The sequence below is a fragment of the Arvicola amphibius genome, chromosome 12, assembly GCF_903992535.2.
Source record: "Arvicola amphibius chromosome 12, mArvAmp1.2, whole genome shotgun sequence".
In the NCBI taxonomy this organism is placed as follows: Eukaryota; Metazoa; Chordata; class Mammalia; order Rodentia; family Cricetidae; genus Arvicola; species Arvicola amphibius.
The window spans coordinates 68,268,531-68,293,103 of NC_052058.2; the positions used below are offsets into that span (position 1 = coordinate 68,268,531).

The following is a 24,573-nucleotide window of genomic DNA, read 5'->3' on the forward strand; positions in this document are numbered from 1 at the left end:
AGTCTGCCTATCTAAAAATTTAGATCAGAAACTAAATATGTTGCTTTTTTTCTTCATATAAGTATTGCTTATGTATAGAGTTTTAATTTTAGATGATTATTGAAATAAGGAAGGAAGTAACTGGACATATTTTGTTTTGGCAAGTTTGTTTGATTTCTTTTTTATGAGAGTCCACAATTTGTTCCATGTGAGATATTTTTTAGAAATTGAAAAGCATAAGATGTTGGTGGCTTATTATAATGTTAGATGCATCTGTGTATTTGTTTGGAGGTGTTTGTTGGTATCATTTTCAGTGGTACCCACTGCCTAGGAAGAATGAACCACCCTCCCACTTAGGATTTTCGTTGTGTCAACCACTTTGGCATGTGGTTTTCTATTGACATGCTCTATCAGAACAACAGATTCCCATGTTGTTTTGTATACTCTAGCTCATAGGGTTGGTTATATTCTGACTTGTCAGTTAGGCTGACCACAGCATGACAGCAAGCTCTTGGCCAGTACCACCAAGGTACAAGAGGAGGCCCAGCGCCAAAGAAGCGCAGCAAGTCTGGGCACTTATCATTCTATGTTACTTGGTATGGCTGAGCTGTCGACCTTGTCCTCTGCCACAGTAACCACATACTTTCCTGTGCCCACGTAGACAATCTGCTGGCTGGAAACTTCACCATACTTCCAAGCACCACTTGCAAGCTGGCAGCATGGTGGTTTGTTGCTTCCTCTAGCCCGGGATCCTCCCATGGACTGGGGTAGAATTCTCTTTCTGCGGTTCCCAGCTGACCTTCCCCGCGTAGGCTAGCCAGGAGTGAGATTGCCTTTGTACTGTAAGGATTCCCTTGTAGTGGAACTGAACCTAATCTGCAGATCTGAAAGAAGATGGCATGGATGGTTCAGGGCTGACAGGTAGACACTGGGAATTGAAGGACGGTGGACGTGAGCAGTTAGTGTCTCTGTTGTCTTTTCTGTGCCATCTAGAGAACTGGAAAGTGAGGCGTGGCAGTTGCTTCCTCGGAGTCTAAAGCAGTGGTTCTCAACCTCCCTTATTTTTAAGTAATACAATGAACATAAAAATTATATATAGGGGGCTGGAGAGATGGCTCAGAGGTTAAGAGCATCGTCTGCTCTTGCAAAGGTCCTGAGTTCAATTCCCAGCAACTACATGGTGGCTCACAACCATCTGTAATGGGGTCTGGTGCCCTCTTCTGGCCTGCAGGCATACGCATAGACAGAATATTGTATACATAATAAATAAATATTTTTTTAAAAAAATTATATATAGTCATAGAGTAATAATGTTTTGATGTGGGTACATATATGCATCGCACAGAGCTTAAATCAGGTTAAATATCTACTTCTCAAACATCTATTATTTCTTTATGGTGAACGCTTTCAAAACCCTTTCTTCCAGCTTTTTTAAGCGCTGATTTTCCTCGTTGCCCCGCTCACTATTCAGCAGAACATCAGGACTTCTTAGAGCTCTCTAAGGCTCCGCCTACTGCCCACCCTCTCCCTCCCCTGCCTTCTGCTGCACGCTCACACTGTTTTGTTCCCGTCAGCTGTTTAAACTTCCACATCTGGGTGAAGTCCAGTGGCCCTCTTCGCTCTGTGTGTGTATTTTGGTCACGGAATTATCGTCCTCCATCTATGTGGTTGCAGATGATAGGATTTCGTTCCTTCTTATGGCCACACTGTCTCTTTGTGTTTATGGACCGTTTCATTAATCATTGATTGGTAGACCCATTGATAGTTTTGGCTGCTTGGCTACTAAGAAGAGTGTCTCAGTGATGGGATTGCAGGTGTCTCCTTGACATCCCCTTGCATGTGGGATTGGGATTACCGGATCAGGTTGGTTAGTGCTGAGTGTTTTCCATGATGGCGGCACTGACTCCCGTTCCCGACAGAGTGTGCACATTTGCCCTTCTCCGCGCCCTCGCCAGTATGTGTTTGCCACAGTCTCTTTGGCAGTAGCCGTACTGACTGAGGTGACGCAGTCTCTCATTGAAGTTTTGACTTGAATTTCCTGATGATTGACGATGTTAAACATTTTTCCAGATACCTGTGTGTCATTTGTGTGTCTTCTTTTGAGAAATGTCTGTTTATGTGTGCTGCCCATTTGTTAACTTTTCCCCCTTTTCGGTAATGAGTTTTTAAGTTCTTAGGGCTGCCAGGTGCACAGCTTGTACTTAGTCCCTGCCCGCCCCCTTGGCTGTCTCCGCCCCCTTGGCTGTCTCCGCCCCCTTGGCTGTCTCCGCCCCCTTGGCTGTCTCCGCCCCTTGGCTGTCTCCGCCCCCTTGGCTGTCTCCGCCCCCTTGGCTGTCTCCGCGCTCTTGGTGGCTTCCTTTGCTCTGCAGCCTTTCAGTTTGATGTAATTGCATTTGTCTAGTTTTGCTTTTATTTCCTGTGTTTTTGGGGCCTTGTCCAAGAAATCCTTGCCAGTTCTAGAATCCTGAAGCATTTTTGTTTTCTTTCAGTAATTTCATTATTTTAGACCTTCTATTCAAGTGCTTAGCTCATTGAAGTTGGTGTTTATAACTGGTAAGGTTAAAGGTACAGCTCATTCTTTGTGTGGTAGTCTGCTTTTCCAGTCCCATTTATTGACCCAACTCTCTCTCTTTTCCTGGTGTGTATTTAAACTTTTGAAAGCTGGCTGGTTGCAGATGTGTGGGTGTTTTTCCAGGCTCTCTTCTGTTCCAAGAACTGGTCGATTTTAAATAGAACTTGAATTTTTGTATATTAATAAAACCTCCTGACATACAAGAATTTAATACTGGCAGCCTTTATATTTGCACAGGTTTATAATTATCATTTGATTTATTGGGACCCAAGAATGAGGTTTAAGTTCAATGGAGTGGTAAAGTGCAGTTTGAGGGACTCTGTCAAAGCAGAGATCCAATTGAATTTGCATACATGTGCTGGGATGGCGGTGGAGTGGGGAGGAGCAAGAAGTTTACCTGGTTTAGAATGCAAAGAAGCTGATTTACCGTACTTCAGTGTTGTTTTGTTTGTTTAATTTTGAGTAGTCAGGGTTTTATTTTGTATCCCTCCATTCCATGTAGACTAGACTGGCCAGGAACACACAGAGAGCCACCTGCTTCAGCTTCCTGAATGCTGGAATTAAAAGCGTCCATCATTACCCCTGGCATCTGCTTCAAGTGTACTTTTTAGTAGTTATGTGTCAGGGTTTTAGGGCTGACGACACTTCAGTACTATGCAGTTGTGATTAAATCTGACATAGTACGAAGATCCTTTTTCCTTTCCTTCATCAAGCATCTGCACGCTTGATTGTCTCTGCTTTGCTGGCTTTCGTGTAAGATTGTGGACCCAGTGATGGATAGGAAGGGGACTGAGTCACCTGGGACAGACAGTGAGGTTGGGAGCAGTGCACGCACGCCAGGGTACAGTAGAGGCATCACCTCTGCTGGGGGTTGGGGAAGATGCTGTGGTGATAATGAGGATACAGAGCGCCTGAGCTTCACATGGATGGTATGATGGATGATCATTTTCAGGCTGTCTGTCTGCAATGCTCTTTCAGATGTAGATCAGAATTTGATGGATCGCCTTCAGAGGGTGAATAGCAGTCTACATAGCCAAATTAGCCGATTGCAGAATATCCGGAATACTATAGAAGAGACCGGAATCTTGGCTGAACAAGCACGGTCCCGCGTGGAGAGTACAGAGCAACTGATTGAGATTGCCTCCAGGGAGCTTGAGAAAGCAAAAATGGCTGCTGCCAATGTGGTGAGTGACTCTGAAGTTCCTGTGGGTACGGTGGGTTGTTGGGAAATTTGTAGCAAGTCATTCTATTACACCAAGGATCCACCCCAAATGTGTCTTCATCCTCCTACCTGGCACCCCGGAGCAGGAGAGCCATGCAGCTCATAGTCATTGAAGCGGTTGTGGCAAAGCTAACAGAAACAGCTTAAAGCAGGAGAGGGCTGTTTGGCTCGTAGTTCCTCAGCATGGGCAAAGGACAGCTGTTGGTAGTGGCAGAAGCGTGTGGTGTCTGCTCATATAGCAGCCAGATCCAGAAGCCAATGGGACAGAAGTGGAACAGGCTATACCCCTAAAGGCCTATCCCAGTGACCCACCTCCTAAGTAAGCTTCCATAGCTGCCCCTAAACGCCAGCTGGGAACCAGGGTTCCAACACAGGGCTTGAGGGGGTCACCTCAGGTTCTATCCTCAACAGTTGTCACAAAACAGAAGGACCTGGATAGAAACAGAGAGATGTCTAGGTTCTTTCTCTCACTTGCCTCTTCTGCAGCACTCAAAATAGAAATAATTTCCAACCAGAGGTGCTGATCAGAACATCTCTGAAAATAAGAAAAAAAAATATTTTGCATAAGAATCAACAAAAATTAAGCCAAGCGCTGGTGGTGCACGCCTTTAATCCCAGCACTCAGGAGGCAGAGTCAGGTGGATCTCTGTGATTTCAAGGCTAGCCTGGTCTACAAGAGCTAGTTCCAGGACAGCTAGGGCTATTGCACTGAGAAATCCTGTCTCAAAAAACAAAACAAACAAACAAACAGAAAAAGAATTCACAATAATTAGTGTTAATACTTGCTTTATTGAATTTAAACAATTCAGTCTTTTGAAAATCCATATTTTATTTCCTCTTCAGTCAATCACTCAGCCAGAGTCTACAGGGGAACCAAACAACATGACACTGTTGGCAGAAGAGGCCCGAAGGCTTGCAGAGCGGTAAGCTGCAGCATGCTGCGTGGTTCAGGCGCAGTGCCCCAGCTGACTGTGCATGCCGTCCTGTCCCCTCCCATGCATGCTTTCCATTGTAGGCTTGCCCTCGCCCTAATGTTACAGCTCTGCGACTCTTTCTCTTTCACTATGAAATTGGAATAACTTAAGTATTAGCATCTACTAGTTGAGAACAAAATCATATTTACATATATCACAGATTGTAACTTTTTTAGATTTTTTTCAACTTTAAAGCCTTCAAATTTATAGATTTCTAAGGAACCCAATAGAAGTTATTAACTTAAAATTTTTACGTTAGTTTTCAACAAATTTTTAATTTTCAGTTCTCACTAGAAAACACTTAAACTCATTGCACATTTGAAAGTAAGCAACAGAACACTGACCATTTCATTCCTGGTTTGTTTGCTTTTTAGACACTTTTAAATTCATTATAACTTCTTGGAAGGCTTTAAGTTGCAGAAGGAATTAACTTTTTAAATGGCTAAAGCATAGGCAAGCGTGAGAGCAGGTATCTTTGTATGGATTCCCAGTACAGGCACTCAGTGGACCTTGGTGGTGTGGGCCACTGCCTCACAGGTTCAGGTTGTGTTGACCTTAGCAGGTTCCTTTCTGTTCTGGGTGAGTGTGAGTTTGTGAGCCATGTAATCAACTTTGCAGAACATTCACAGTTTTATGGTTTTATTGCTGAATTTTCTTACGAAATTAGGAAGATAGCTGAAAACATGGAAGCTCCCAAGAAATCTAGGTCCCGGAAACTTAAACTTACTGATGTGATGGGCTTCATGTAAGGACGTAGGATGAAGTTTCTTTTGCCAAAGAGAATGGCCACATAATGGGTGTCACAATTCAACATGAACTGTTTTTTTTTTTTTTTTTTTTTAAAGGGATGCAGTTTATTTACTTATTTTTTTTAAAGATCTATTTATTTATTATGTATCCAACATTCTCCCTCCATGTATGCCCGCACGCCAGAGGAGGGCGCCAGATCTCAGTACAGATGGTTGTGTGCCACCATGTGGTTGCTGGGAATTGAACTCAGGACCTCCGGAAGGCCAGCCAGTGCTCTTAACCTCTGAGCCATCTCTCCAGCCCTCAACATGAACTGTTAGAAGTGAAAAGTATATTAGCATTGTTACCCAGCTAAGATGTGTTGCTTGGCTGGAGTTTCTACTGACTTGTTCATTGCTATTTGGTGTTGCTTTTTCTTCCAGTAATTAGGTCAAATAAGAAAAGTTTGAAAACAGGCTGTGTAGAGACTTTGCAGGAACTGTGTGGACACCATGTAGTAACTGTATGGATACTACGTAGTAACTGTGGAGACTACGTAGTAACTGTGGAGACTACGTAGTAACTGTGGAGACTACGTAGTAACTGTGGAGACTACGTAGTAACTGTGGAGACTACGTAGTAACTGTGGAGACTATGTAGTAACTGTGGAGACTATGTAGTAACTGTGGAGACTATGTGGTAACTGTGTGGAGACTACGTAGTAACTGTGGAGACTATGTAGTAACTGTGGAGACTATGTAGTAACTGTGGAGACTACGTAGTAACTGTGGAGACTATGTAGTAACTGTGGAGACTATGTAGTAACTGTGGAGACTATGTGGTAACTGTGTGGAGACTACGTAGTAACTGTGGAGACTATGTAGTAACTGTGGAGACTATGTAGTAACTGTGGAGACTATGTAGTAACTGTGGAGACTATGTAGTAACTGTGGAGACTATGTGGTAACTGTGTGGAGACTACGTGGTAACTGTGGAGACTATGTAGTAACTGTGGAGACTATGTAGTAACTGTGGAGACTATGTAGTAACTGTGGAGACTACGTGGTAACTGTGTGGAGACTACGTAGTAACTGTGGAGACTATGTAGTAACTGTGGAGACTATGTAGTAACTGTGGAGACTATGTAGTAACTGTGGAGACTATGTGGTAACTGTGTGGAGACTACGTAGTAACTGTGGAGACTATGTAGTAACTGTGGAGACTATGTAGTAACTGTGTGGAGACTATGCAGTAACTCTGTAGTCCAGCGGACTGTATGATAGTCTGGTGTTTGTATTGCTGACCAGATACACGGTCTGGGTAGCCCAGTGCTATATGTAAATTACTCACATTTGAATAAATTACTCACATTGGAAGGCTTCCTCCCGCTCCCCCCTCCCTGTCCTCTGAGACATTTTCATTTTGTAGCTCATTGGCTTGGAACCTCCGGATCCTGCTGCCTCAACGCTAGGGTTATGGGCAGGAGCTACCTCAGCACACCAACCAAAAGCAAATTTTCTCAGAAAAATACACATTTGTCCCAGTAGAGTTTTGTGCCATTTATTCACCAGAAAAAAACTCTTCTCAGTTACAGAATGCTTTTTGTGAATTTAGCCACCTGAAATGACTGTGGAACTCCAAATGGGACTTTGTAGTATTCCTAGACTTCTGCCCATACTAGTATATGGAAATATAATCAAGTAAATGTTACCTAAATTTTATTTCTTTTCCTACTGGATGGTCTTGTTCATGGTTTATTTTTCATTATCCCCCCTACATGTGCAGCCACAAACAGGAAGCTGATGACATTGTCCGAGTGGCAAAGACAGCCAATGAGACTTCTGTTGAGGCCTATAATCTGCTCTTGAGGACCCTGGAAGGAGAGAATCAAACTGCATTTGAGATCGAAGAGCTCAATAGGAAGTGAGTGTCACTGGGAAGTGGCTCCCTGTCGGAGCTGTGTGAGGTTCATCACACTTTCAGAGTGGTGGAGTGGTTGAGTGGTTAGGGTAGGGGATGTGCGGCCACTCCAGCTCTGACTGCAGGCGATGGGAGCTAGACCGGCCACGTACTTAAGAGGCTTTGTATATGGAGGCCGAAGGGAAGAGAAGTTAGAGTAAAGCCAAGAAAATGTGCTGAGCTGCCAGCCTTTAAACGGTCCAAAGTGAGAATGTATGAAATGTATCAATTGAATATTTCTAATCTGAAAGATTAGGGACCAGAAGTGTTTGGGACATGTGTGTGTCTATATAATGAGATTGTGAGACCCAAGTCTAAATAAAAAGTTCATCCATGTTTGTGTGTGTGTAGCCTGGCATTTACCTAGTATTTGTAGTGTGTCTGCCATTTGATAGCAGCCATCACATGGAATCAGGTGTGAACCTCTCCTGTTGTATTATTAGTGCTAGAAACGTGATAGAGCTGGAATTTGGGTTTTACAGATGCCTGCTTTATATATGGTAAGCTAAATAGAACTGAAAAAATGAAATGTAACTTTTAGCTAGGGTTGGTATCAAAATGAGCATTGGGTACAGCAGTTCTATAAAACTACATGGGTTCCATTCCGCGCTCTATGTGCTACGTGCTACAGGAACTAGACTGAAAATTTAAAAACATAATTACAGACAGAGACAGACAGACAGACGGGGCCACGGGGACATCCTTGATACAAGAATGCCAAGAATGCCCACTTTATTGTGCTCAGGGGCAACTTATATAGGGCTCTGGTCACGCCCCAGCTCTCAGGATCTTGCAGCTGCAGGCTGCTCAGAGCAGAGGAAAACAAGTTGTTTACAAGAAATTCAGGGTCTGCTGGTCCACAGCCCCCAACACAGTTCCTTTTAGGTTTTTGGAGCTGTTGTCCCAGGGAGAGTAACTTAATTGTATCTGGTTAATATTGAGATGTTAAAAAAGCAGGTTTTGGTTTTTTTTAAATTGAATTACGACATTTGTTCCTTAGGTATGAGCAAGCAAAGAACATCTCTCAGGACCTGGAGAAGCAGGCTGCCCGAGTCCACGAGGAAGCCAAGCGGGCAGGTGACAAAGCTGTGGAGATCTATGCCAGTGTGGCCCAGCTGACCCCTGTGGACTCCGAGGCGCTGGAGGTATGTGTGCAAAGACTGGCCGCTATAGTCCCTGACGCCCCTGTCCCTCTAGTCTGGGTAAGAGCCTGCCCTGCTTCTCCCTTCCAGACCTCCAGCTGGCTCATTGGTAAAGGTAAATTCTATTTTAATTATGCAAATATAACTTAGTGAGATAAAGAACTATAAACATGAAGGAGCAAGGATTTCTTGGTAATAGGAATACTTCCTCTAGATGTTTCGTATAAATCCATACTGTGATATATTTGAGTTAATTGAAGCAGAGTGTGGCTGGAGCCTTGTGTAACAGAGACCTAGAGAGCAGCAAGAAGAGCGAGCCTGCAAGAACTATAGCCGCATGCCCGGGACAGGTAGAATATTCGGGGGTTGGTAGTGTTTTATTTCTTCTAACCATGGTTCCTCACCCGAAGCCCCCATGTAAATAACTTTAATACTAAACTTGAAATTGACCATCTTGTTTCCTGTATCTGAGGTGTCAGCTGGTTTCCCAAGGTTTCGGTCTCTTCAGGTGCTTAATAGTTCATGTGTGTGCAGTGTGAACCAGACGGGGTTGATGGCAGACAGGAGGGCCGCAGCTGTGGGAGGGGCGTAGGGAGAGTGGCATGAAAGGGACTTGTAGGAAGATGTGTTTGAGCTGTGGGCTGGCATAGCCATGAAAGCTAATCAAAGTACAGGAGACCTTCGGAAATCACTAAAGTATACTTGGTTTTAAAAAAAATTCCCAAACTCTTGACCTCTGCTGTCTTTCTGTCAATTGAGCCTTAGATCTCAGAGTTCCTAAGCTTCCTTGTCATTTATTGTGATCATTGCTTATGTGTTCGTCACAGAGTGAAGCAAATAAAATCAAGAAAGAAGCTGCGGATCTGGACCGTCTAATTGACCAGAAGCTGAAGGACTATGAGGACCTTCGGGAAGATATGAGGGGGAAGGAAAATGAAGTAAAGAACCTTCTAGAGAAGGGAAAAGCTGAGCAGCAGGTTAGTTTGATTTGCCACTGGCCGCATTTCTGGAGGCAGCGATGTAAACGACTCAAGGGTGAGCCGCCTCTAGCGTGCGGCCTTTGTATATGTCAGTGTCCACACTGTGGCTGGGAGGGGCTGGTCTCTGAGAGGGAAAGGCGGCCCAGAAAGGTTTGTCCTCTGACCTGCCATGCATTTGCAGACGGCCGACCAACTCCTAGCTCGAGCTGACGCTGCCAAGGCTCTTGCTGAAGAGGCTGCTAAAAAGGGACGAAATACCTTACAAGAAGCCAATGACATTCTCAACAACCTCAAAGGTATGAGAGGGTCAGGTAGCAGCAGCGTCTATGCCTGTCCTCCGCAGAGGTGGTCACTGAGTCACTTTTCCATTTGTATTTAGCATGATTCCCGCTGAACATAATAGCGCGCTAAATCCTATACACTGACTACTTCAATCCAGTAGTTAACCGTGGTCTTCTACCATACTTGGTTTAACCTCCATAGTCTGCGCGCGCGTGTGTGTGTGTGTGTGTGTGTGTGTGTGTGTGTGTGTCAGGAGGGCGCTGTGTGCACGTGCATGTGTAGACCTCAAGTTGATTCCAGGTATCTCCTTAATGGGTCTTCACTTCTATTTATTGAAGCAGGATCTCTTGGCGAATCTGGAGCTCAAGTATTTGAAAGAAAAATCAGAGTGCCTCTGTCATTTTACCCTGGCATTCTTCAGTCTGCAAACAAAAAGCCACGTGGAGGAGGGTGGCCTCACATTAGACTAACTCGCGTCCCCACAGTCTGCCTGCTTAGCTGACCTTCTGTGATGAACCGAGATTATCTTTCCTTTTCCCACCACTGTATCTAATTCTTTGTCTTGGAGAAGCACACCCGCCCGGTTCACCAAGGGGTCGATTCGTGTTTGGTGAAAATAATCACAGGTTCTATAAGCATAAGAGTTGCAAGTGTAGCTTTGGTGTCAGGGTCTGTTTGAACCCCTGCTCCACAGATTAGCCTCTTGGGTTTCTGGTTTCCCATTTGTCAGCAGAGTGTCATACACCACCTGACACACAGTAGACCCTGAAGACACTGGCTGAAGCAGTGGTGTGCCAGGCCTACATGGCAGTGGCTTTTCAAGTAGGAACTCTACTCAGAAACGGACGTGCAGGCCTGTGACTGGTCCCGAACCCTTCTCACAGGGATAGGTGTGTTCTGTCCTCTCTGAGGTTCAGGTCCAGTTGTTATTCTTTGTTTCCCCAACAGATGTTTGCTGCATATAAAACAAAATCCAATTGCAGTTCTGTTTTCTTTTTGGCAGTTTAATTCAAATGCGTGCCTTGAACTCCTTTTTAGATTTTGATAGGCGTGTGGGTGATAACAAGACGGCTGCAGAGGAGGCTCTCAGGAGGATTCCCGCCATCAACCGCACCATAGCTGAAGCCAATGAGAAGACACGGGAGGCACAGCTGGCCCTGGGCAATGCTGCAGCCGATGCCACAGAGGCCAAGACCAAAGCCCATGAGGCAGAGAGGATCGCCAGCGCCGTGCAGAAGGTGAGCGCTTCCCTCTTCGCCAGCCCCTGCTCATACATCTCACGCTCTCTAGCCCCCTGAGTCCGTGCAGAGTTTTTCCTCTGCTGTAGCAAAGCAGATTACAGGAGGGAGTAGGAGGCGCTCTAGGAAAGGGAAAGTGGCTCTGGGGTCTTTGGTTTGCTTTGGTCAGCAGTTCCTTCTGTGCCTAGAATGCCACTGGCACCAAGGCCGACGCTGAGAGAACCTTCGCGGAAGTGACGGATCTGGATAATGAGGTGAACGTTATGCTGAGGCAGCTGGAGGAAGCAGAAAATGAGCTGAAGAGGAAACAAGACGATGCCGACCAGGACATGATGATGGCGGGCATGGTAAGAGCGCCCCGTTGTTCAGAGGCAGAGCGGAGGGTGCTCACTGGAGACCCCCAACAATGCCTTTTCCATATGAACTTTGTATTGCATTTTCTGATCAAGAATTGGGTCAGTAGCTTATGTAGAAGACAAAGAATTTGGCTCCTCTGCCAGGTATTGGTGTTGCACAATTGCCCTGTCCCCAAACCACTCAGTAAGAAGCAAAACATTTCCCTCACAGCTGGAGCTTTAGAACACTTAAAAAAAGCTGTGTGTGTGTGTGTGTGTTTAATGTGGCTGAGTAGGTGATTCATACATGGGATAAAATTAAAATTGTTTTAAAAGGAGAATGCAGCGAAAAGCCAGTTTCTTCCTGAGTCCTCCCAGCTGCTTGCTCACTAGGGGCAGAGGCCCGGTTCTTATACAAGGCATTGGAGAAACGCTCTCTGCCACTGCACTGAAGCACACCAGCCTCACACCTGCTTCCCTTGCACACTGTCTGTGGTGACTGCACACAGCAGGCCACTGTGGCAGAGTGGTTTTGTGACTGACTGGTACACAGGAGAATGAGGGGCTATTTTTCTTCATTTGGTGTTCTCTTTTGCATTAGAAAGGACTTATGGGGCTGGGGTGCGGGAATAGCTCCTGTTTTGAGTGCGTTCACAGGGTCGGTGAACATCGTCAACTTGTTTGCTCTCATCCTTGCTGTGTCAGGAAGAGGCACAATTTTTCGAGGCCCCCAAAACAGGGCCTTTTGCTGTGGGTCATTTCTACCTTGAGATAGGAAGGACAAACACAAGATCTGGTGAAGTGCACCCAGCTGAGCTTTGGTTTTGTTTTATGAGACAGGGTGGTCTCCCTGTGTAGCCTTGACTGACCTGGAGCTCTCCCTGTAGACCAGGATGGCCTTGAACTCATAGAGATCTTCCTGTTTCTGTCTCCTGCGTGCTGGGATTAAAGTTATGCACCACCATGACTGACTAAAACAGCTGAGTTTTTAAACTTTGTGCTGGATTATCCTGCAATTTTTAATGTAAAAATGAGGCTCAAATGGAAATTACCATGAAGCAAACATCAGTGTTTCTCTTATGGCTTCTCTTTTTAAAATATACTTATTTATTCCATGTGTGTGAATGTGCGCACACCGTAACACACATGGCTGTCTCAGGACAGCTTGTGGGAGTTGGTTCTTTCCTTCCACCATGTGGATTTGGGGCCTAGAGCTCAGGTCATCAAACTTATTGGCAACTTACCCTTTGAGCCATCTTGATGGAAGCATTGTATTTAAAGCATGTTGAAAAAAGTAGAGAATACATATTTATGAGTTCCAAAAAGGAATATGGGTTTAATTCAAAGGGCAGAAAGAGAATCCACTTTTGTTAGTTTTGGTACATAGTTTCTTGGGATCAGTAAGCCATGTCCTCATACGCTATCCCTTTTGTATTTATAGAGTTTTGAAAGTCCACCATTCAGTGAGTATTTCCTGGGTCTAACATTTTCTTCAACCAGATGGGTTGTGGTTCTTTCTGGAAGACACCAAAGGCCACAGGTTAAACAGCGGAGTCCTGTGTCCCAGTCCCAGAACGGTCCGGAAGCCCTTGTGGCTCCCCGAAAGCAGCTGCGATTTGAACTGAGTTAATCATTTATTTGTGAAAGCTTTTTTATTTTTTATTTTTTATTTTTTCTGTTTTTAAATTTTTCACATTGTTTTGATCCCTAAATGTTTGCTTTGTTTTGACCCCAAAACAGGAACAATAATTCCTGGTGGGGCATGCAAAGCCGCTCGTTTCTCTGCTGTTGGCTTTGTTGGTGAGAGCATCTGCTTTCTGACGCGTAGATGCTTCCTTTTCCCTGCTGCTTCCTGTGACTCACGCCCAGTGTGTTTGTTCAGGTTTTATGGAACTTTCCCAAATGTATTTACCTTTGGTTGACTTTGAAAACATCCATTGTATTCCGTGTGTGTGTGTGTGTGTGTGTGTGTGTGTGTGTAGATGACAGAGAGTTTTCAGAAAAGCCTTGCTTTGCTTATGAAAACTCTCCGAGAATAGTACATCTCTAATAATGAGGTACCTAAGAGTATCCATGTTGTGTTCCTATACTCAATCTGTACTTAAAAATAACCTAATTCTACCTAATGCATTTTATCATGTGTTTGCCCTAGGTATTCTGGAGTGGGGGAAGTGAGAAAATGAGATAGCGTCATTCTTCTGAATGCATATGTCAGGAAGGGCAGCCAGGCATAGGAATATATACCTACAGTCCAGCACTCGGAAGGCAGAGACAGGAGAATCTTGTATTTGAGACCAACTTAGGTTACATAGCAAAACTGTCAAAAAAAAAAACATAGGAATTCTGATTGTTCCGTGCAGTAGAAATAACATCCTCCACCTGAAGAAAGACACCACTCCAAAACCTGCAGAGGGTCTGTGACTCAGCACTTAGAAAGGGGGGACAAATCTGAAAATAGATCTGCTGCCTCACTAAGGGAAATATTTAGAGAAGATGAAAACAAGGAGTCAGGGGTAGTCATGCTGTTTACTCTCTCCCTGCAGGCTTCACAGGCTGCTCAGGAAGCTGAGCTCAATGCCAGAAAAGCCAAAAACTCTGTTAGCAGCCTCCTCGGCCAACTGACTGACCTCTTGGAGCAGCTAGGTAAGTAACGGGAGGCTCACTCCTGCCGGCACCCAGGGCTTTGTGCCGTTCTGGGGTCTCATGCCACCCACTCTGAGTCCACTTACATGGAATCCTCAACTCATCGATATTAACGTTTCCTTTAGCTCTTGCGCAGTTAGGGCTGCCATACCCACTGTCTTGCCTGGCAGCACCTTCTAAGGTCAGCTGCAGCATCACAGCGTTGCTGGGCGGCCAACTCTAGAGTGAAGAGGAATGGGACTCTTTAAGCTCAGGTGCTTTAGGTGCCATCCCCGGACACTGCCCCGACTGGGACCCCACGGTCTTTACATTTGAAGATGAGCTGCCCTCTGGGTGTCATTTATGGCCAGGGTTCATCGTGCAATTAAACAGCCATTTCCTCTTAGTCCCCCTGCTGGGGTTCTTTACAGGTTTGAAAGGCTCCGTGGTAGAAGAAAGAATTCTTAGAGCCGTGCTCCATCGCACAGAATTCTCTCCTTTGCCAACCAGAGAACAGTTTGATGAAGTGAGAACTTTTACACTAAAAGAGAGGGAGACTTTGTTTGTTTTATTTGGTTTCCAGGGAAACACAAGCACAATGAACCCTCCTTTTAATCTAGTTTGGTAGAGGCAGATCTCCTTTTAGGACACACAGCCTTTTGTCACCAGGCTCCATTTTGAAGGAGTAATGTAGCCTTTGAAGACTGGGGATTGTGTTGTGTTGTGTTGTTTGTTTTCTGAGACAGGGTTTCTCTGTGTCTGTTTCTGTAACTCACTCTGTAGACCAAGCTGGCCTCAACTCAGAGATCCAGCTGCCTCTGCCTCCCGAGTTCTGGAATTTGTGTGCCACTGTGTTGTTTAGTTTTTTTTCTTAAGACGAATAATATTTTATCTGTCTCAAAGATCAATAATAATAAGTTATGTGCCGGCAGATGACTCTAAAATGGACGTAAGCTAAAGAGAGAGAAGGGAAAAGAGGCAGGTTTTGCGAGCAGGGAGACTGAAACTAGATTGCTGGCTCTATCACCTAGGTGTTAGGTGGGCAAATAAATTCCTGGCGTCTGAGAGTCAGTGAGCTAGCTAAACTGGTCTCTGGAGACTGCTTCTCTGTTCTTATTTGCTATGGAGCATCATCTTTCAAAAGGATTTTATTTTTCTTACTGTGTTTAGATTGAGGCTTTGCTGGCGTTATCTCAGCATTTCAGCCTTGGCCATTTGCCATTTTCTATTTTCCTAGTAGTGTCTAACTTTTACAAACAGGAAGTGATCCCCAAACTAGCGCATCTTCCCTGGAACCTGGGAGTTGCGGACATATGCTTCTATCTTAGAGATTTTTATATTCTTTGATGATACTGAAATGGCCCACAGATTACACATATGACCTGGCAAAGAGGAGTGGGTGTTACCAAATGGCCTTCTTAAGCATAAGATGTGGTAGCTGTGCATTTAGAAAATGTTCGGTGAGGGCTGAAGAGATGGTTCTCCAGAGATGGAGTGGGTAAGGCACTTGCTGCCGTGCCAGACAACCTGAGTTCAGTCCCCGGGACCCACATGGTGGAAAAAGAGAACCAACTCCTGCAGGTTGTCTTCTGACCTCCACATATATGCCTTGGCATCCATGCAGACACACATGTACACACATGCACACACACACACAGAGTAATAAATAATAATAATAATAAATATTTAAAAATTAAAACATTCTGTGAAAACCAGTTTTCTCAAGAACACAACTACAACTGTTCCAATATTAATCATCCACTCTGCCTGCCCTTGTTGGCCAGGCCAGCGCTGCTTAGACCCTTGAACCCAGCACACGCAGCACCTTTGAGTCAGGGCAGCTGCTAGCCTTGGTTTATGACAAAGCAAGAGGCACTTGGTGTCACGTTCCAGTTCTCAAGGAATGAGCCTGTTCTCCTTTGTGTCCTTCCTGGCTCTGCAGGACAACTGGACACTGTGGACCTGAACAAGCTGAATGAGATCGAGGGCACCCTGAACAAAGCCAAGGACGAAATGAAGGTCAGCGATCTGGACAGGAAGGTGGCTGACCTAGAGAATGAAGCCCGGAAGCAGGAGGCAGCCATCATGGACTATAACCGAGACATAGATGAGATCATAAAGGACATTCACAACCTGGAGGACATCAAGAAGACCCTACCGTCCGGCTGCTTTAACACCCCGTCCATTGAGAAGCCCTAGTGACGAGAGGGCCGCAAGGCAGTGCCCCTGGAAGGGGAGCCCGTGAGGCCACAGTGCCTTGACACAGAGATTACACTTTTCAGACCCCCCCACCTTTCTGCTGCTCTCCATCACTATCCTTGTGAATACAAAAAGTCAGAGTTTAAAGAGGAGCAGGTTAAACATCCTGAACCAGGAACAAAGGGTTTGGCCTAATAAAGTCTCTTCCATTCGCGTCAGCCCTTTACCCAGCAACCTTCCCTAGTTTGCCTGAGGTTATGGCATCCTCCAGTGCAGACCCACATGTGTGAACCTTTTTACGCCAAGGCAGACCCCTTCCCTTCCCTCCTCTCAACACCAGCAGAACCTATCTCCCTTCTCATGTTTCTATGAAGGAAATGTTTGGCTCCTCATCATAGCATTGAGATGGCCAGTATGCCCCATCTGTGGATAAAGAAAGTGCCTCCGCATCTTCAACCTCCTCTTTTAAACAAAAGGAAATAAACATCCTGTGCCAAAGGTATTGGTCATTCAGATGTTGGTAGACATCCACCAGTCGTGCTAGCTGTTGAGTATAGGACACTGAGCCGTCCTGGGAAAGAGTCCAGTTATGTGTCGGTCTCCCGGAGAGTATGGCTCAACGACACTTAGGATTCTCTCCCGTATGAATTGACCAGGAAGATAAACTGTTTTCAAATCCATAGGCAGCTGATACAAAGTCTGGATGGGCAGCTTGCACTCATCACTACACTAGATAGCTTTTGATATTTTTATGAATGGGACTTAATGCAGAAGAAACAGGGATGCGATGACCACTAAATTTTTCCCCAAGCCTAATTCTTCAAGCTTTGTTAGTGTGTTAGTCTTGGAATTAGCGTTAAGATATCTGTCAAACAGTTGGTCTCTAAGATCTTGACCAATGGAAGAAAAGCAAATTCCCTCTCCCCAGATTTTCTGGAACATGAAGTGTAACCAGTATCATTAGGGCTCCATCTGTGCTTTCTTCTTCTCTGTTGGAGAGAGGTGTAATGTTTGCCCCTAAGCTCGAATTCTCTTTTTCTGTTCTGTATTTAGAACTCTTCAAAATACATCATTGTTTGCCAGATCCTGGTGGCAAATGCTGTCGCTCAGTATTTCACACAGCTGCCAGCACCATCTAGTTCCTGCACTTTGTGGCTCCACCCACACGAAGTCTTTCCTCTGTATGGAGCGGGAAGAACCTTGTGCGGCATTTCCTAGTAGGACTCTCAACCTCAGATCCTTAGCTCTGTGCTTTTCTTAGGACCACACGGTGACAGTTCCTGCCACACGCCCCCTTCCTCCTGCCTACCTGCCTCTGAGATTCATATATAGCCTTTAACACTATGCAATTTTGTACTTTGCGTAGCTGGGGGGAAAGAAACTATTATCTGACACACTGGTGCTATTAATTATTTGAAATTTATATTTTTTGTGTGAATGTTTTTTGTTTATCATGATTATAGAGTAAGGAATTTATGTAAATATTCCCAGGCCTCCCAGGAGGGCACTGTCAGTCTTTGCTCGGATTTCCCTCTTGCTAGCACAGGGAACCTGTACACCTCCTCCCTTCCCAGCGTCTCCTGAGTCATCCCTGCTCCCCAGTGTTTTGCTCTGCCTCTGCCTCTGCCTCCGCCTCGTGTTTGCAGCACCTTCATTGTCTGACCGCAATCTCAGCCTGCTCACCTCCACAGCCAGACCCGAGAGGGCACTCGGGCACTCTCCCCTGTTGCCTGATCATCTGAGCTGTAGCTCCATGCTGTCCTCCATGCCTGCCCCAGAGCAGCCACCAGGTGACCGGGCGAAGTAGTTAGGAAACTTTACTGATGGGACTCTCCCATTCCTGAGCGGGATGGGTCAGTTTTGTAGGGAGCATGTGATGACCGAGCACTTTAGGGCGCCAGGCGCAGCTGATGGCAGAAGAAGACTCTGTTCAGTCTGTCTCCATCTCTGTTGGGCATATGGAGATCACCAAAATGCTCGGCTTGGCACCCCTGAGGTTCCACTCTTGCTCCTCCGAGGTCTTTTCTGCCACAGCAGAGGCATGGCTCTTCCTCACCAAGTTCAGTGCTGATTGGCTAGTTCCTCTGATTAAGTGCTTGCCACCGTAGCAGGTGCATGTTGGTCACAGTTGCAGGAAAAAGGCTGAAACAGACCACCATCATCCGTTGGGTCAGCTCCACTCCAGCAGGGCTTGGGCCCTGGTGGGTGGAGTGTTTGGTTTCGTTCATCCTCTCCATCTGTGTGGTATATTTTTAAACAGAAATTTATTTTTAAAAATGAAAGTTATTTACAAGATTATACCTATTACACTCCTGCAGCATGGCCATTGTTTTATTGTATAGTTTTAGTAATCTGTATTTTATGTAATAAAATTGACAGGATGGCTGCTGTAAAATGCCGGGTGTCACACAGAATAGAGTGTTTTATTTTTTTTCCCCCCGTGGAATTTTCCTCTTGATCCAACTGTGGCCCTTTTAAATGTGCCTTCACTTTAGCGGTTTGCCTTAATCTCCTTAGCCTTCCTCTTCCGGGAGGTTAGGAAAGCGCAACACTTGGCATTTTTCTATGTTTAAAAAGAAAACAGTATTTTATTTATAATAAAATCAGAATATTTGTAACCCTTTATATCTTGTGTGGCCTGAATGTGGTGCGCGGACAAAAAATGTGTTAAAAGCTATAATGGGTGAGCGACTGCTCGTAGTGCCTCGGATTGCCGTGTCTTCTTGAGAACCAGCCAGTGCTGTCTGCTCTTCATTTGTACTGGGGGTTGAATTCAGGTCTTCCAGCGTGCAAGGCAAACACTCTACCAACTGAATACATCCACCCAGATTTTTTTAATCCTTTATTTTAAGACAGGGTCTCCCTGTACTCCGATTAGGCATTGAACTTGTGGTCTTCCCGCCTCGGCCTCCTGAATAGCTGGATCACGGGATTGCACCACTAGCCTCAACATTTTGAGGGTTTTTTTTTTTTTACTTCTGAAAATTGTGATCTTTGTTGTCATCCAGAATTAGCAGGTTTTTATTCACAGAGTTAGACTGGGTGTTATTCAACTCTTGTAGCACAGACATGGCCCAAGACCAGAGATACTCCTGAGGAGCCTAGATGTGCTGCGGTAGAGCCCGGGCGAGGTGGCTCACGTCTGCAATCCTAGCACTCGAGGCAGGATGCTTTGAGGCTAGCCTGGGCTACAGAGAGACCTTGGCTCACTGAGCACAGCACTTGCCATAGAAGCATGAGTCTGGAGTTGAATCTCTAGAACCTTCCAAAAGCAGGGCACAGTGGCATACATCTGTGATCTTTGTGCTCCTACAGAGAGAGGAGAGACAAGAGAATCCCCAGAAGCTTGTACCCAGCCATATTAGTGGTGAACAACAAGGGAGCCTGTATCGGACAAGGTGGAGGGCAGGGACCAGCACCCAGAGTTGACCTCTGACCTCTGCACGTGTACGTATTCACTTGCACTCACATACTGGAATGCATGCACACACACACACACACATACACACACACATACACACACACACACACACACACACATACACACACACACATACACACACACACACACACACACACACAAATAAATAAATAAATAAAATATGCCACGGGCCTGCCCGCTGCTTTTAATTGCCTGAACTCCTTGAGTAGCAATGCGTCTGAGAAGCTGCCTTTCCGTACGTAACTGTGTCTAGATGAGAAATGCTCTCAGGCTTATGGTAGACTAAAAGGAAAGAAAGCTGGCTGCATTAACAGGACAGGTATGCACCTAGCTCCATCCCCACCTGGAGACCAGGGGAGACATTTTGGAGCTAGAAATGGCAGGAAGTCTTGGGGCCTGCAAGTTCTCCCTTTAACTTCCGAGTTCCCGCTTGTGTCTCTGGGTCCCTGTGAGTCCTGTGCTCCTTCCCTCCAATCCTAGACTGGTCATAGCAAGGTCCCCATGAAGGACCAGCGGGCTCTTCTAATGATGTCCTCAGAGAAAGCTTTGGAGGCCCTAGTTAGCCTTTGCTGGTATAGTTGTGTGCCTCCCCCTTCTGATTCACAGGGTCTGATTGAGAGAGGAAACCTGAGTACTGCCTTCTTCTCTAGGGTGGCCTTCTTGTTTTTCTTAACCTCTTCTCTGCCGGTTCCGGTTGCCCCCAGACACTTTTTCCACGATGCTGCTCTCTTCCCGACATTGCCTCTGTGTGAGGTTAGTGCGGGCTCAGCAGAAGCTCAGCCTGAACAGGACTGTCTGAGAGCTGGGCTGTCCAATGGTGGATTACAGCTTCTGGGCTGCTGAGCCAGCACCCAGGAGAAAGCCTCAAGAGGCAAGCTGTGATTTCCATGATTACACGTTCAGCATGGCGAGAGTGTGTGCTGAGACTCCATGCTTTGTACAGTGCTGTCTCAGCGGGCCGGCCCAGACCAGCAGGCCCGGCCCAAGGAGCTGAGTACTGTCACCCAGGTCTCAGGGCTCTGTAAGCATCTCCAGAACCCTGTGTTTCAGAAAGTGACTTCATGGCGCTGGAGAGATGGCCCGGTGGTGAAGAGCATGCATTGTACTTTCAAAGTACTGGGGTTCAATTCCCATTACCCATGTGGTAGCTCACAAGTGCATGGGACACATGTGCATCCCTAGGGTTCAGAACAATAAAACCGTGTACTCATTACTGTAATTCTACCACACAGGAGTTTGTGGTCAACCTGGGCTACATAGCAAGTTCTAGGCCAGCCTGGGCTATTTAGCAAGACTGTCTCCAAAATAAAGATTGGTATAGTACTATTAACTAAGATGTGGGTTTGTTTGTTCGTTTACCTATTTTTTGTGGGGTTTGGCATATTTTTTTGTTTGAGATAAGGTCTCACTATATAGTTCTGGCTGCCCTGGAACTTAGTCTGTAGACCAGGCTGGCTGGAAACTCACAGGCTAAAATTAAAGGTGTGCACCACCATACCTTTTTTTTTTAAAGCACTTTTAAATATAGTCTTCCTCTTCTAGGCCCATTTTTAAAGAATAGAGTTTGAAACAGAAAACAAGAATATTCAACATTTATATTCCAAGTTACAGGTGTATACAATTCAATATAATTGATTTTCCTCTCATTTCCCAATGCATAGCTTGTTACTACAGATCACATATAATGTCTATTTTGCAACTTGTTGCAATACCCTAAACTTCCAAATGAGGTTTTAAAATTTTTCATCCAAATATCCATGTCAGTCATAATATGCAGGGATTTATTACATATTCATGAGATATAGAAAATTAACTTAGGAAAGACTAAGCTTTTAAAACTTTCTATTATGGACTTAGAGAAAAATGTTAAATGAGATAAACCCTCCAAAACGCCAGACTTCTCGGAATCCCCAAATGTTAACACCTCACTTTGCTCTAACCCTCCCTCTGCATTGCTTTCAATTTCTCAAGCATTTTTTGAGAAAGAAAAACAGAATCATGTAAGAGCACAAGATCCAACACTTCCTCTCTGCATGTTGCCCAGTGATAGCAATTCTCATATAAATCCAGCAGAATTGTTAAAATGGGGACACTGGCATAGATTCCGCACCATTTAATCCACACACATTATTCAGATGTCACCAGCTGTGGTAGGCACAAGGACGTCCCACAAAGATGCCCTCATCTTAACCCCTGGGTCTGTGAGTACCTGAGGTTACACGGCAGAGAGGAACTGAAATCACTGAGGTAATTAAGTTGATAGGAGCTTACCTTGGGTTATCTGGGCATTATCACGTGGTGTTTGTGTGGGTGATGTCACAAAGGTTCCTACAGAGGAAGAAGGAGGAAAGGGGGTCGGGGCAATCTGTGGGGGACTCTGTGGCCTTCCTTGATGATGGAGGACGAGGAACGTGAGCCCCAGCAAGGAGCTGGAGAAGGCAGGAGTATGGAAGCCCTGGGACAGTCGTAGGAAATCAACAGGGATACCAAGGAATCATGGGAAGGCCAACTTGTGTTTCTAGGCAGTGTTCCGAGTCCGTGTGCATGTGAGTGTGTGTGTGAGAGAGTGTGTGTGAGCACATGCATGCTGCTACTTGTTCCACCAACTTCAGTACATCTATGGCTGCCAAATGGAGATTTTTCTAAGCCATTGCTTTTTCTACGCTTGTAAATTTATAGTTTACTGTGACATAAAAGCCTTCCTTCTTCCTTCTTTATTTACATTAGTTTATCTTTGTTTTAGTCAGATTGTTAACTCCTGTTCTTAATAATTATTTTGATTCTTAATGTCCCTGATTTGGCATTCACAGGCATACCCTGTAGCTAGTTCCTGGGATCTTCCTGGAAGCCCCCACCATTCTGTGTGTGTTCTTCCTTCTGGCACATAAAGATAGTGCGGGCAAATCTTGTGTTTTCCCTCACCTAGTCCTGGACTTGGTTATTTCTACAATGAGAAAAACTAGTTTGGAGTGTTTTGTGTTTTGTTTTGTTTTGTTTGTTTTTATTCTTTAAAAAAATCCAATAGGAACAGAAATAACCAAAGACATTTCACTCAAATGAATGCAGAAACTGAACAATGAAACTCTGTCTCAAAAAAAAAACCACAAACAAACAACTCAACAATGAGGCTCTGAGGAGAAGGCTCAGTGGTTAAGAGCACTCACTGCTCCTGTCGAGAACCCACATTTGCTTCCAGGACCCGTGGCAGGTGGCGCACAACCGCCGGGGTTCTGGTGCTCTCTTCTGTACTCTGTGGCTCCTGCACTCACACACATGTACCCACACACAGACACACATATACAGGCATGTACCCACACACAGACACACATATACACACATGTACCTACACACAGACACGCATGTACCTACACACAGACATGCATATACACGCATGTACCCACACAGAGACACGCATATACATGCATGTACCCACACACAGACACACATATACACGCATGTACCTACACACAGACACACATATACATGCATGTACCCACATACAGACACACATATACATGCATGTACCCACACACAGACACACATATACATGCATGTACCTACACATATACACACAGCTTTTCAAAACTCAACAATGATACTACATTTTAAAACCAATTTGTCAATAGGTGTATTGCCTCTAGGAAACATTGCTTAGTCTCTCCCCATAGATGAATCTGTTTTATGCTTTTTTGACAAATATTTTGCTCTTAGAGCCTAGTACCCTTGGGTTTTTACACTCTGATGGAGTCAACTGGAAATTTTATTTAAGTAGGGAGGGTAGCAAAAACAAAGAACATAAGAAACAGTACAAACAAAAACAAAGACACATTCCCTACAAAGCAGAAAGACATGCACAAACCAGTAATCAGATGCACAGAGAATATATGCATATGTGTGTATATGTAAATATGTGTGTGTACACATATACATGCAGATGTATGTAAAGCAAATGCCTGCATTCTAATTGTGTGAAGTCTGTGAAGCACAGATCTTACCTGTAGGAAAGAGAATGTGTTTAGCTGTGGTTCTCAACTTGTGGTTCGTGACCCTTTGGGGTCACATATCAGATATGTACATTACAGTTCCTAACAGTAGCAAAATTACAGCTATGAAGTCGCAACAAAAATAATGTTATGGTTGGGGGCCACCACAGCATAAAGAACTGTGTTAAATGTCTCAGTATTAGGAAGGTTGAGAACCCCTGGTCTAGAGGAAGCTTGGAGTCAGTGATCCAGGTACAAAAATACTCAGGCAGAGGTTGTTAAGTGCAGCTGAGAAAGCCAGTCAGGGTTTCCCCGGCTCCTTTCTTCCTGCGAACCGAAGGTGTGAGCCCTAGCTCCCTGTCTACTCCCAGCAGCGCGGCTGCTCAATGGGTTCAATGGGTTCAGCTCAGGCGTCCACCAGCAGCAGAGTCTGTCCCTCTGCTCGTTTCCTGTCGTTTCCTGTCTTCCAGGTGTGAGCATCTGTTGTTCCCTGCACAGTGTGATGCTGCCATCTCACAGAGCCGAGGCTAACAGGGCAAGCTGGAGTATTTGAAGCTTTTACTGCCCATTTGAGGCCTACTTACTGGGTCCTACAGAGATCTTGCAAAATTCTGAAACAAAAGTCAGTTACCAAACTATGACTGGCCTATTGATGTAGCCGTGGTTTGTTGTTGTTGCTTGTTTGTTTGTTTTGTTTTAAGACAGGGTCTCATCTAGCCCATGGCCTCAGACTTGATATGTAGCCAAGGATAGCCTTGAACTAATTCCTGATCCTCCTTCCTCTACTTCTAGAGAGCTGGAATTATAAGTACATTCCATCATGCTGATTTATTCTTTACTGAGGATCAAACCCAAGGCTTCATGTCTACTAGGCAGACACGCTCTAGCAACTGAGCTACCTCCTTAGTCCAACTG

General features: G+C 45.1%; 1 protein-coding gene across 1 annotated transcript in view; it reads left to right on the forward strand.

Moving 5' to 3' along the window:
* Positions 1 to 18,858, forward strand: part of Lamc1 (laminin subunit gamma 1) — a 123,542-nt gene extending 104,684 nt beyond the window's left edge. Inside the window, exons 19-28 of the mRNA XM_038349586.2 lie at positions 3,530 to 3,735; positions 4,617 to 4,696; positions 7,262 to 7,399; positions 8,436 to 8,580; positions 9,405 to 9,554; positions 9,739 to 9,853; positions 10,878 to 11,077; positions 11,266 to 11,424; positions 13,956 to 14,055; positions 15,977 to 18,858. Of these exons, the coding sequence (XP_038205514.1) occupies positions 3,530 to 3,735; positions 4,617 to 4,696; positions 7,262 to 7,399; positions 8,436 to 8,580; positions 9,405 to 9,554; positions 9,739 to 9,853; positions 10,878 to 11,077; positions 11,266 to 11,424; positions 13,956 to 14,055; positions 15,977 to 16,233 (1,550 nt within the window). The 3' untranslated portion in view covers positions 16,234 to 18,858. The remainder of the gene's footprint in view (positions 1 to 3,529; positions 3,736 to 4,616; positions 4,697 to 7,261; positions 7,400 to 8,435; positions 8,581 to 9,404; positions 9,555 to 9,738; positions 9,854 to 10,877; positions 11,078 to 11,265; positions 11,425 to 13,955; positions 14,056 to 15,976) is intronic.
* Positions 18,859 to 24,573: the final 5,715 nt, after the last annotated feature.